This window comes from Lycorma delicatula, chromosome 4 (assembly GCF_047948215.1).
Source record: "Lycorma delicatula isolate Av1 chromosome 4, ASM4794821v1, whole genome shotgun sequence".
In the NCBI taxonomy this organism is placed as follows: domain Eukaryota; kingdom Metazoa; phylum Arthropoda; class Insecta; order Hemiptera; family Fulgoridae; genus Lycorma; species Lycorma delicatula.
In genome coordinates this window covers 42,073,646-42,088,524 of record NC_134458.1, presented here as the reverse complement: position 1 = coordinate 42,088,524, position 14,879 = coordinate 42,073,646, and the positions used below count along the sequence as shown (strand labels likewise).

The 14,879-nt window shown below is 35.7% G+C and overlaps 1 protein-coding gene across 2 annotated transcripts in view; it reads right to left on the bottom strand.

Moving 5' to 3' along the window:
- Positions 1–10,861: 10,861 nt before the first annotated feature.
- Positions 10,862–14,879, bottom strand: part of LOC142323319 (uncharacterized) — a 154,230-nt gene continuing 150,212 nt past the window's right edge. The window contains exon 12 of one of the 2 annotated variants that reach the window (XM_075362800.1): positions 10,862–11,449. In XM_075362800.1, coding sequence (XP_075218915.1) covers positions 11,313–11,449 — 137 coding nt within the window. In that variant the 3' untranslated portion in view covers positions 10,862–11,312. The remainder of the gene's footprint in view (positions 11,450–14,879) is intronic. The other variant, XM_075362799.1, reaches the window with a different exon arrangement.

The window sequence follows — 14,879 nt, the reverse complement described above, 5'->3', positions numbered from 1 at the left end:
TAACTTACTCTGTTCTTTTTTTTTCAAAAATGCTTTTATTTGGTGAGTAAATAAGTTTGTAGGGTGAACCAAAAGTAGGTACACAGTAAATACATTCAATTTTTATAAACAATTATTACATTTACTGACTAATTTTTATTTATACATTAATACAATACAAAAGTGCTTAAAATCTTATCAATGCAGGTGCTCAAACTACTGTCCATCACAATTTACACAGCTTTGAAGTCTAACTTTCACTCTTCAACAAACATTTTTGCATAAGTATCTTTGTGTATTAATTTCTTAAAATTCATCTGTGATGTAATTTTTCAAACCATCAATACTTTGTGGTTTTTGACTATAAACTTTGTCCATTAGTACTTCACAAAAGAAAAAATCCATTGGGGTAAGTAAAGTCAGGTGAATGTGCTGGCCAATCAGTTGGCCCTCTTTGTCCATTTCTCAGGAAATGTTTCACTGAGATACTCATGGACTACTCTTGAATAATCTTGAGGGGCTCCATCTTGTTGGAAATAAAGGTCATGTGAATTAAGACAGTTGTAACTGTGGAACAACTTGATTCATTAGAATTTTTTGATACTTATATCCTGTGACTACCTTAAAAAAAATTGGTCCTAAAACACCAGAACTTGAAATTCCACCCCAGACAGTGGCACCAGGCTGATTTAGTTTTTGCTCTAATGTTAAATGCATGTTCTTAGTATACCAGCAAATACAATTTTGTCTATTAATATGACCAGATAATTTGAAAGAAGCTTCATCATTCCACACAATGTTATCTAAAATTATTGGTTTTCTCTAATTTCGTTCAGCATATTCTCACTAAATTGCATCCACCTGACTAGTTGGTCATCCAACTGACTAGGTCTGCAATAAGTCATGTATGATAAGTTTTCAAACCAATAGATTTCAGGATTTGTATAATAGAAATTTGTGAAATGTACAATTCTGCTGAGGCTCTTCTTGTGGTCTTTGGGACTGTAAACAAATGCTTTAGTAAAGAGTTGCTTATGATCCTCTAAATAAATATTTATTTATTTTATTAAATCAAAGTACAGAATAAATAAAGTAGGATGACTTACCTCATTCCACTATATATGCGAAGTGCTTTCACGATTTACTCGCATCATCAGCTGCATTATTTATTCATATATTCACCTCAAATTACATTAACTTTGTAAAATATAATATCATGCATTAATTTATTTTATTTAAAATCTTTAATCTTTTTATTTTAAACTTTTATTCAGTTAAATAAAAAATTAAAGCAATATTTAAAGATATGAAAAAATAATTAAAATTAACATTAAAAATTAAATTGTAAAAATATTTACATACGTAAAAATATGACGTCAAGGCATAAAATCAAATTAAAATTAAAAAACAAATTAAAAATTAAAATCAAATAAAAATAATTATAAGTAAAGCAATTATGCATGTTATCCATTTCACTGAACTTACTTTACTATACTGATTGAAATATATTAAATTATACATCACTACCAAAATAGATGGCGGTGCCATCTACTGCAGCTTTCAAAATACTGTCATCCTCATAATCTTTCTGATGGTTGAACATATTAAATTTATTTTTATGTTATATATATATATATATATATATATATAGTATCTTTTTAAAATGTCTAATCCCTTACTATTTGTATTCATATTATATTTTGTTAATTTCAAGTATTTTTAAATTTGTTCTAATATCAGATATTACATGTTTATTCTTAATCACATGATCAGATACATTAGAGAAACCCAGTTTACCTTTTTTATAATTTCTAAAATGTTCCAACAATCTAGCCTTAAAGGATCTAGTGGTCTTTCCTATATAAATATGGTCACAATCACTACATAAAATTTTATAAATACCACTCGAATTATATAAATCAGATGAATCATTATGTTTATTACTTATTACGTGTTTTATTATGTGGTTATTTGTCTGGTACACGGATTTAAGTCTATTATTATCATAAACCTTTGTAATATGTTCATTTATTTTATCAGTGTATACATATTTTAAATACACATTATCAACTTTTTATGTACTGTTTAATGTTATTAAATGTGTATTATTTTTAATTTTTGATATTTGTTTATTGTACATATTATCTACTAAAGAATTATCATAACCATTATATATGGCAATATGTTTTATACATATTTCTTTGTTTAATTTACTTTTATTTTCTTTATACTTTGTATAATTAATTGCTCCATTTACCATGATTGTGTAAGTACTAATTTTGTGTGACCACGGATGATTTGAAGATCTATGTATAGTGGTTTTTTTAGATGTGGGTTTCCTATATACTAAAGTTATACATTGATTATTTTCATTATTAATTTCAGTATTCATATCTAAATAATTTATTTTTTTTTATTATTAACAATTTCAAAGGTGAATTTCAATCCACTATAGTAGGAATTTAATTCGTTCAAAACGATTAAATGATCGTTACATATAACTGGATTATAAACTATAAAAATATTGTCAATATATCTAGTCCATAATAAAATATCATGCGTATGAGTTATCCCACAAACAACTTTACTTTCAAATTCCTGTAAATAAACCTCAGGTAAAATGAATGACAAAGGAATACCCATCGGTAGAGTGTTTTCCTGGGTGTAATATTTGTCATCAAATTTAAAATAATTCTGTTTGCATATATTTCTTAAAATAACAATAATAAGTTTTTTCTACGGGTATACTAGAATACATACAACAAATATAATAGCCAACCATCCTAGTTTTACCACTAATTTTTAAGTCTCTTTAATTTATTTACTAATTCGTATCCATTTTTTATATTATATCTGTAACCTAAATTTATTTTGTTTTTAAGTAATTTATCAATTACTTTTAAAGATAATGTAAGAAGGAGCGGTTTTGAAGTTAATTAAAGGTCGCATAGGCATACCCGGTTTGCATATTTTTGGTAGTCCAGTTAATATAGGTGCAGTTGGTTTGTAAGGGTTATAACAACCTAGTGTGATATGTTAAATTATTTTTATAATTGAAAATGTTGTGGTATTTTATTATTGAACCTTTAGTAGTTCTTAGAATTTTTTTGGTATGGTCCTTTATTCCCTTGAAATCCTTCTCCATTATATATTGTTCCATCAAATTTTTATATTTATCAGATTACATGATAACCAGCGTATTAGTTTTATCTGATTTCAGAATGATAATATACTATTTACTATTCAATTTATTTTTCAGGTTGTAAATTATTTTTTTATTATAATTAATAAAAGGGTTGTAATTTATATTTCCTCATTTTATATCATAAATTTTATTACTAATACTATTATGTAAAACTTCTTTATCATTAGGATTTGTTTTTTTTCAGAATCTTCCACAATATTCTTAACAATACTATTCTTATCATCCTTTGTCAAATTAAACTTATACGCATTAGCTACAATAAACTGCTCATCATTAACAAGGACCACATTTGTTAAATTTATCAAATCAGGAAATGAACCTGAATTTTCATGCATATTGTCTAGTTGTAAATTATCATAAACATTATCACCCAACAAATTTTCCTGTAATGTGAAATAGTCCAGTCTTTATTAATATTATATCCATTAATTTTATAATTATGGTTATCATTACTCTTATTATACTACTCTTAATATATAAAGTATATATAATTACCTGTATGCAATAGACATAATGCATTTTTTAATATTTGGTAACATGTATAGTACAACTCAACTCTAACAACTCAAAAAGATGGGTATGTATTTTAAAAGAACAAAACATGTGGAGTGCTAATACAAGTGCAATGATTCCTGCTAGTTGTTATACAGGTTCAGTGATAAAAAATACATTTTCTCTAGCATTCCTTGTCCAATAATATTAAAGTCTTAGAGAAATTTACTGGGTCTGAATCTCTGGTCTCTTTTCATGAGCAGAGATTTGTGTTATATAAAGTCTTTTTCAATGCTATTTTTGAGCTGTTGGTCGAGTGTGTGCCTTCCCCAGTTTCACAATCTTGCTGTCTGAGAACTGTTACAATGGTTTTGCATCCTTATTGTTAAGACGATTCATACCCATTTCTCAGGGATTCAGAGAATTTGGCGCACGATTTGTTCAAGTACCCACCTCATCGCGGCGAAAAGAGTGGCAACGACTCCTGGTTGCAAGTCTCTGTTACGAGCAAACGGGCCTTTACCCTTAGTCCTGCTCGCGCTCTTTGATCAGGGGCCGTAATCTGTAACTGTGTGTTTTGTTTGAAATTCATTGATTTTACACATTTGATCCAGTAGTGGTGAAGAGGTGCAAAGAGTAACAGGAGAATACAGAAGGTCTCCAGCTGCCCGTGGCTTGCTGCAGGTAGTTGTCATGCTTGTGCCCAGTATATCTAAATAGAAGGAATACAGTGAGCGTTTTGTTCGTATTGTTACAACATATATGCCTAATTTAATATCGGCGGGCGAACGATATAGCAACTTAGATGCTAACGGGCGCACAGTATACGGGCGAGCTGATACAAGCATCACTTCCACCGCGCAGTTCTCCCACCATAGCGGCGCTGCAAACTCCACCACTCTCAGGCTCCAATAAAAGAGCGTGAACGAGAGAGAATTAGCAATTCATCGTCGACCACCACCTGTAAAAGAAGTAGGAAGAAGAAGAAGTCCCCTGGCCGGCTCAACGTGGGACCTCCCGGCAGATGCTAACATTCCCGCCGGAGCAGCAAGTCTGGCCGGTCCGCTGGACGTGGACGTTACCTTCCCGCTCCAGCTCCAGCTCGCCAGGCTTCAATGGCCGCAGCGGACTCAGCAGCAGGAGCCGGCCCAGCGTGGAACCGCTCGAGGAGAACCGCCTCGGCCGCGCCGGCAAAGGACGACCGACGCCGACCCGACACTGCCGGGCTCTGGGGGCCACCACTACCACGCTGTAGTGGGGGACCCACCTGCCGCTGAGGGAAAGCCCGGTCGGACTTCAATGGACGAGCCGCAACTCCCCGACTTCGCCGGAGACCAGCTTCCGGACCCAACAGCTCTTCTTAGAGCTAACGCTAAAAACGACCCATTTCAGGGCCACCGCGAGGTTATGAATTACGTGCCGTCGAAGCCATTCGGCGACAGTATACTGTTAGGTCAGGGAATCTCTGACCATAACCGATGTTAGGGAGGTAGGTAAGAAGCCTAGCCGGAGGAGGGGACCGGAGCTTTTTCCTTCGACCTCCTCATACACTGGTTATGACAAAGATGGCCCAGAAGTAGATATAGAGATGACCACCCAGGAGAGTATGAATCCACTCATTGAAGAGTTTTTGCAAGCCGGGGGCAGGCCTGGTTCTGCTCCGTTGGCCCATGATGTTTTGGCGGAACTATATGGCTTGTCTTGCTATCTAGCAAACCCCAAGTGTACTAGTGCAGCTACCAAGAGGAGATTATTACCTCGTCTCGAATTCTTCCGAGCGGCTTTCATAGCTCTCATCGAGAGTTTTGAAAATCTTGTCTCAAAACCTAAGGAAGTAACTGCAGTTCATAAACCGGCCCCGGCCCCAATGCAGCCGCGTAGGTATGCTGAGGTGGTTAGGGGCGGACGTGAAACCAGCCAGTCAAAGAAACCTGAGGTTGCGTTTGTCAGCAGAACGGAGGGCTCCACTGTGTCCAGCAGTCAGTTGAAGAAAGACCCTTCGAGCTGGAGGTTGCCCTTCGGGTGACTGGAAAGGTCTTATAATCAGGAACATCAAAGAATCCGGCAAGGGATTAGTTGTGGTAGCGGATAATACAAAGACCATTCAGGCAATTAGAGATTCCACAGCGGTTAAGCGATTGAATGTAAAAATAGACCCGAAGAGAACGCGTAGGCCCCGTATTATAGTCTATGATATTGACCGTAACCTTACCGATGAAAATGTCTTGTCCCTCATTAGGAAGCAGAACACTGATTTGGATGAAGCCACCTTCTGGCAGGACTACAGGGTGGTCTTTAAAACGGGTAGGCGTGATACCCAGAAATATCACGTAGTCTTTGAGGTAAGTTCTGGTCTTTTTCAAAAATTTACGTCTGCAGGCAGACTATTTATCGATTTATGGTCCTGCCGAGTAAAAGAATACGTGTATGTCCAAAGATGTTTCAAGTGCTGCAGATGTGGTCACAGGACTAAATTTTGTAAGTTTGCCTTGGTGTGTGGCGAGGAGAGTCACAAGCGTGACGATTATTCGCATAGGTCCGAGGCTCTGGCCTGTGCTAACTGCAAGAGGTTGCACAAGAATCATGAGCACCGAATTGTTAGTAAGGAGTGTGGCTGTTACATAAGGGCCGTTGCGCTGTACTTAAATTCTTTAGATGGTTAGGTTCGGTCAACTAAATGCCCAGGATGCTTATGTAGTCCAGGTTGAGTTAGGTGTGATTGTAGAGAGACGGAGCCTCGATGTCGTCCTTATGCAGCACCTATATGTAATTAGGGATGATCTACCAGGTTTTCGCAGCTGGAAAACGTTTTGTGTAGGGCGTACCTGTATGTCGCTATTCTGTGCAGTAAGTCGCTTGATAGTCTTTGTACGGCAGGTTTCTGACGCGTATCATGTTGTGGTCAGACTTGCCATTTGCGGACACAACCTTACAGTTGTTAGTTCATATTTCCAATACAAGGATCCCACTGAGGAACACCTAGCGAGATGGGATAGGATCCTTCGTATTGTGGGTAATGGTCCAATCCTTATTGGTGCCGATGTTAATGCAAAGTCGCTTTTCTGGCACAGTAAGATCACTGATCATGGCGGTGGCTTAATTGACAATTTCATCGCGCAGCACAATTTTGAGGTCTTTAATGTTGCAGGCCACTTATGTCGGTACGGTTAACGGACGAAGGGCTTTTTCAGGTACAAATATTAAAATCACCATTGGTAGAAACATCCCCGTCAGGGTCCTTGACTGGTCTGTGGTTGACGACCGTTCTAGCGATCATCGGTTGATACTTTTTGAAATAGCAGATCAGCTGCGCGATGGCCATGAGGGACACTTTCCTGTTTACCGGGGGCACTTCTTGCATAGGAAGGCGAACTGGCCGAAATTCTCCTCTTTCTTGGAATCCAGACAGGAGATTTTTTCTCGAGACCTTGACGGCTGCCATTAGATGCCCTGGCAGAAAATTTCACTTCTGCGGTGGTAGCGACGGCTGAAGCCGCCATTCCTAGAGGCACTGGCCGGGAACGTATATCTGGTTGGTGGTCTCGGCAGCTGACAGCAATGAAGCGGTCTGTAAATCGACTCAGAAGGGCTGCGCAACGAGAGGGTGATCCCGATCGGCATGCGTCCCTAACTGCGAATTACCGCAGAAGGACATCCATAGGTACTTCCATAGCATTAGGTGCTCCAAGGGTAATTCCTGGCGCTCCTTTGTTCAGAAGCAAGGGAATAGAGACCCTTGGGGTGTTGTGTATAGAGCCCTTGGGCATAAGCACAGGAAAGACGTCCTCTTGTCAGCTTTGTCAACCCGCGAGGGTGTGGTAATTGATAAGGAACGTGTCCTTAATATTTTGCTGAATGATTTGGTCCCAAATGACACTATGTTGGGTGAGGTTTCATCCTATCGGCTTGTCAGACGGGAAGTCGCGATTTTTTAGACCGACTTACAATCTTCTGAGATCACTAATGCGGAAGTGCGCCAGGTGATCTGTAGTATGGCACGGCACAAGGCCCCCGGATATGGTTGTATCACAGTGGAGCTCCTCGTTCGAGCGCTTCCAGTAGTCCTTGGTCCTCTAACTAGAATATATAATAGGTTGCTCTTCGCCGGCCACTTTCCGGCTTGTTGGAAGCGTGGAGACTTGGTATTGTTGTTCAAAGGTGGCGACAAAGATCCTACTGTTAGTTCTTCTTACCGTCCACTAACGATCTTTCCTGCCATTGGCAAGGTTTTTGAGAAGATCCTATATTTGCGTATTAATATTAGATTGGCCACCGATCATTTGCTAATGGACAACACCAGTATGGTTTCCGACCGGGCAAGAGCGCTGAGGATGCCATACAAAAGGTGATGGATATAACTTCTTCTAGTCCATGTAAATATGTATTAGGGATTTTTCTGGACATATCCACTGCATTTAACAATGCAGTGGCTCTCTGCCCTATTTAAGACGCAGAAGGATAAGTGTACACGAAATGAATTAGAAGTGCTCTCAAGTTATTTCAGCCATCGGACCGTTTCCCTGCGTGATGGCGGCTCGGAAGTTCGTAAAACCTTAACTAAAGAATGCCCTCAGGGCAGTGTTCTGAGTCCTCTTCTTTGGATTATAGAATTCGATTCCATGTTGCGTTTAAGGTTGCCATGTGGTTGTCCTGTCGTCGCTTATGCTGACGATGCGCTGCTACTGATTGAAGGGGATTCGTGTAACGAGGTAGTTCCGAGCTGCTCACGCTTGTGAGACACTCCGACTGTGGAGCCTCCAACATAAGGTGATTTTCAGCCCAGAGAAAACAACAATGATGTTGCTTAAGGGCCGATTGGCTGCTTCCCGACGAATCCGGGTTCGGATGGCTGGTCTCCCCATTCGGTCCGTTACGGTTCAAAAATACCTGGGGGTGTTATCCTTGATGAGAATTTTCGGTTCAAGGAACATCTACGTATGTAGCAAAAAAGGCCACTGATGCTTTTTATGGAATCCGTAGGGTCATTCATCCCGATTGGGGGTTGAATTACCGTAACATGCGTATCCTTTACAAGGGTGTCAGCGAAGCCATTATGCTGTATGCTGCGCCTGTCCGAGCTCACCGCATGGCTTTTAGGTATTGCGCGCGGAAATTTTGCTGCGGGCCCAGTGACTCCTCTTGCTGGCTGTTATAAAACAGTCTTGCAGGAGGCAGGTTGGAGGTAGACACATTGGCATCGTATCATGGTTATATTGGTGTTGTTTGTGATTCGATTTGAGGCTCCCGCTGGTGGGGGCGGCCGCGCTGCCGGGGTGTGGTAGCCCGTGCGTGCGACTGGTGACGTAGCTTCATTCCGCCGCCGGTGGCGGTCCTGGACGTGACTTGCAAATGCCGCGCAAGACTCCATGATGGGACCGGGTGGGGGGTGGTATTTATCTCCGACCTTGCGCGTAGCGGAATGAAGTTAGTTCCCCTTGTTAGGTGACCTAAATTGGTCGACTTTTTTGGGTTTGGGTCAGGTCTGAATTTCTATGTTGCGTAAAACATAATTTTGATTGGTATGAGTGTAGCACTGATTTAACTTTAAACTCGTTTGCTTTCTGAGGCATTCACAGCCACGGAGGTGCTGCAAATATGGACTAGGCCGGGTTCGCGCTTCCGCGTTTTCGGTCAGTTAGTTTGAGGAAATTATGTTAGGTTGGATGTAAACATGTCCGTTTGAGGCCTACATGAGGGCGAAATTTGATTTGTATTTTGCCTATGCAAATGTCTGCCGAGGCATTTACATCGGTGCCATCCCGACCGAGGCCTGGCTGATGACTGTGAGATGTAATCATTTAGAAGGTCTAAAGATGACCTCCAGTAAAGCCCCTCGGGGCTCGGAATGGAGGGGGTGGTGTGTAACGTCACAAGGTGGGTGTCTTCTCCTTCGGGGTTGGAATGGGTCTGAAATTGGAGTGTTCTCCAGATTCCACTGTAGTTATTGAAGGATAACTTAAAAGTCACAGTTCTATATGCAATCAAATTAAGCCCACAAACAAGATCTGAGCTTTGATAGGGAAAAGGAGCCCTGCTTTTAGCGATTGCTTTAGTCAATGAAATGGTGTATTTGCACCTAATGTAATTCTCCTTCATTGTAGGGCAAAAACAATGTTCGTAGCATTTTCATACTAGTTTGGAAGTGAACTGACATGAATTTGATGCTTCAAGGGCAGCTTAACTATAATGGTATTTAAAGATATGCTTTCTGCTCTGCAGCCCCTTCCACCACACTGCTCAAAACACCTTAAAATGCCATAGAGTTTGGTCCAAAAAGCTGTAGTGTTCTTACTAAGATTTTAACAGACAGATGTTCTCTGATCGTGCCACATATTCTAGCCACTAGCAGATTTATTCTGGAATACATAAATTACGAGTTTCAAATAAGTTGTAACAGTACTGAATCTAAAAAAATCATTAATTCATCATTTCATGTTAATCCAGATAACATTTTTAAAAATTTACTTTAATTTTACTTTTTTTTTTGAGTGGGAATGACTGCTACTGAACCTAATGTTAAACTCCAATCATCTACAAGAACCATTTTATTAGATAAAATATGGTTTTAGCCATTGACATTTTATCTTTATTTCACACCTTCAATTTCCAGGATGCTACTCCATGAGTTATTGCAAGTGTAGTGGCACCACCAAGTTGCAACAGATGCAGTTTACCACTTCCTACTAAGATCAAATCCACTTTTATGGACTGAATTAAAATCATATGTTGGCTATCATATATATGTTGGCTATATCCCAGAGGATAGCTCAAGAATCTCTACAAGAAGCAGATGGTCATCAAATCCACAATTTCTTATGAGATATGCATTTTATTACAAATGGGAATATATTTATTAGCATTTTCAGTAAAAATGCTCATCTTCTAACATACACAATAATATCAATGATTTTGGATTGATCACATTTACTGAAATAAAAATTAATTTTCCTCCATTAAATTTAATAGCCAATTAAGAACAGATTCAGGGTTTTTTAAAGAAACAATTTCATCCATCATCAGAATTATGTGGTGGATGGTAGTATCCATTTGAAATAAAAAAGAATTCAGTCGGACTCCCACAGAAGATGTCACAGAATCTAACTCATGAGAGGAATTACAGATATTACGATTTGAAATAAAAATAAATAAAAAGTAATAAAATATTTTATTAATTTTTTTTTTTACAAATGCTATAAAATTTTTGGAAATTTAAAAACGTGTATCCATGTTTTAGTAGTACAAAAATATATCAAAAGATTCAGTAAATTTTTTTCTGATCTTAGTATAAATTGTTCAGTCTGTGATTAAAACCATGCTAATATTGTGCTAAATTTCTAATTTACATAAATAATAAAATAAATAAATAAATATAAACCAGAATATTTCACTCAACTTAGTTACAAAAACAAATAATAATAATTATTATAAAAATATACAGTAATTACAATTAACATAAATTGTATAAAAAAATATACATAAATAATAAATATGGCTAGATCTGTATCAGATATAAAATTGTCATGAAGTTATATTTTTTAATACACTTTGTATTGAATAAATTCAGTCTGGTAAACAAATTTTCATATAAATTATAAACATTCTGCTTAATTAAAAAAAAAAAAAAAAAAAAACATAACTAGAGTACATTATAATTATTATTATAGACTAGAAATTTCAGAACCAATGACAGGAAACACGATGACCACATTGTAAGCCAAAATGACGCATTCCTTTCTCCACTGTTTAATACTTCATTTTTTATCCTGGGTGGGGCTGAAAACAATAATTAAATACATTTAATAAAATTAACGTTATTTAAAAAACAGTTAAACTTGGTAGAAAGAGAATAAAATTTTTAATTTTTGCAGTTAAGAATATCTTTCATTAATTCCATCATGGTAAAAATTTTACACAACAGTTACATACTACAACTTTTTTACATGTTTTATATATATATATATTTACTCAATATATTAGAAAAAACAGATGATTACATAATATAGTAAGGATGTAAAATAACTTATGCAATTTGTCTATATCTAGAATCCAGATTTCCCCACTCCTCCTCACATTCTGCTAATATGCTTAAAAAAAAGACTATGATATTACTGTAAAAGACTTTTGGTAGGATAATAATATAGGGTTAATGTGTAAATCAGTTACAATATAAAGTTTCTTATTAAGTGAGCAGGTGTGAACATTGATGGTTTGAATTTTTTACTGACTTTACTTTTATGACTCATATAGAGACAGCTCCATTAAATGACCTAAGACTTACTGTTAGTAGGGGGACTTGCAAGTAGATAGCTTGTAAAGGTAGGTGCTTTGATAAAAAGTGGTTATCTATACAGATTAGATTAAGAAATGGCTATTGAAAAGAGTATGTAGCTAGCTCTATTAACAGCTAGTAAGAAAACTAAATAACTGAAGGTAATACATTCTGAATAACTAAAACTTAAACTTTAATACTCAGTAGGCTTTGAATAGTGTATGGTTGAAAACAGTAGAAAATTATAACTGTGTCTTCTAAGGAAATGTATTTTGCATTCTATCTACTGGGAAGGGACCTCTCAAAATAAATAATTATTAGAGATCATGACATCCTCAGTTCTGAGGTTGGAATAAGTCTGTGTTCAAATAAGAATGGAAGTCTGGATAATCTGAAACTAGAAATGGGTGGATTCAGATTAGAGGTTGTAGAAACTAGTGAGCTAAGGAGGACAGTGTAGCAGGGTTTTCAGTCAGGAGATTATGGAATAATTAACACATAATTAGATAATGAGAAAGCATAAGTAAAAAATAAGTATTACTAAAAGCACCACAAAGACAGAATCCTTTTATTTTGCATGGACTCAGAGCTCCAACTAATGCTGATAAGGCAGTTTTATATGCCAACTAATTAACCAAAAAATAAGGAGATGGAAAGTAAACATGAAAAAAGGATGATCCAATAAAATATACAATTTTATAATAATGTGAGATTGGATCAGCAAATTAGAAATAAATAAATAGAATAATTGAAAAATTTGGACTATGCCAAAGAAATGGAAGAGGAATTAGATTTGAGCAAAAAGAATAATTGTGATTAACCTTTTAAAAACCAATAGAAAAAGGATATACTTGAAGGAGAAAGTATGTAATGGTAAGGCAGAGATTTTGAAACCAGCATTATGAACTTTAAAATACATCCTGAGCGGACACTAATCCAACAGTGAAAAAATATAAACTAACAAAATTATTAGAATTTATAATTTGAACAACCATAAAAACAGGTTTAAAAGTTATTATATGAGTAGATATTGTAGAAAACAAACAGATAATTTTAAAGTAAATAACTATAAAGCATGATAGGAGACTTAAGATAGAAATTTGACAGTTGGTAGAAAACCCTGAATAAAAAGAGCTTATTGCAATTCATGGATTAAAAAGAAATTACATGCGAGATAATGAAACCAAGGAACTGTAGTTAACAAATGCATTTAATAGAATGTATAAAGGAACAAACAAAGTTTGGTTGAAGTAATGATGTAGAAAAGAAAATGAGTACAGCATACATGTTCATAGCATGTAGAAAAAAGAGTAAATTCTGTGAAAAAGAAGCCAAACTGTAATGTCAGAGATGCAGATCATTGATGGGGAGAAAAGAGATAACTGTAAATTACAAGAACAGATAGATTTACACAAAGGGGAAGAATTATGTGATGAAATGCTAGAAGATAATTCATTTTTTTTATCTAATTCTTTTTTTTTAGATATTTTTATTGTTTAGCCAGTTATTATTTTTAAACTGTTTGAACTACCTTTCCCTTTTAATGTTATTTCATTTTTTTTTTCATTTAAATTTATTTACAGTATTTTGATGAATTAATTAATTATTTTTGTTTTTACTGGAGTTCATATGTTTTGTGTTTGATTCATAAAAGAAACAAAGTGACCAGAGTCCAACCGAAACAGAAACAAAGTTGGCTAATTCTGTGAATGAAATTCAAAATTTACTAATTTCAAAACAATTACTTCAATTAACTAATAATGATTGTAAAATAATTAAAACAATTTTGAAATACATTTCTATTTAGTATTTACTAAAACTGTTAATTTTTGGAGTTAGCCACTTATGTTAGTGGAGTACTGAAAAATATGTTTTTTATAAAAAGTTTTATTAACACTTTTTACAACAAACTGAGGCATGCCAGAATATATCTAGGAAAGTTATTTATGGTAAGTCACTTGTTTACACAGATCTGGGCTAAAAAATGTAATATATTTCTATTTTTATTTAATTGCATGTAAAATTTTAAAAATGATTTTGTATTTCTCTCTGCCATAAGATTATACTGTAATAGTTAAAATTAAAAATTAATAAAAAATAATTAACCAGCTGATGATGTTGAATAATCTATAAAAGTTGTTATCATAATGAACATGTAAGTCTAACCACATTTATATAATTAATATAATAATTTCTTAGAATAATTAGCACAATTAATTTTATCTGGTGATTTATCTAATTGTACTTATGTACATATTCGCTGGTCATGAATCTTCCAGGCTGAATGAAGTGTCAGAATATAGTAGAGGGATATTAATTCTGCAGCAAATAATTTTATTTACTTAATGCAGCTATTATGAGAAGTGAAATCTTGGTATTTTGATAATGTATGTTCCTGAGGAGAAAAGGAACTGGACATTCTATTTTGTAACTCTAGGCTAGGTACACCTCTCTAGTGCTGTGTAGTTTTTGATAGCAGTTGATAGTAGCAGCAGAGAGATTAAACCAGCCTCTGGGCTGATTACACATAAATAGTCAGAGTTATTTGACTTTGTTAAGGCCTAGCTTTACATGTAATGAACTCTGATTTATTGTGCAATGTTTAGAGTGGAACCAGAACCCTCAGAAACCCCACCACATCAAGCTCCAATACAGAAGCAAAGCTGAAGAGCCTACTTCCCTCCTCAGCTTTGAAGATTTGGCCAGTGTAGCGGTTGACCAATTCCCACGGTATTTTTCCCAGAAAGAAAGTATAAGGTGACAATTTGGTAAAGTTGGGTGTGGTTTGTCTTCTATCTAAACAGTATGGGAGGTAGTTTTTGTTAGAGATTTAGAGATTTTTAAATATATCTATGAACCTTTGATGACAATATTTTAAGTTAAATTAATGTAAAGGCAAAAACACAAAACATTTGTTAAAATATATATGTATGT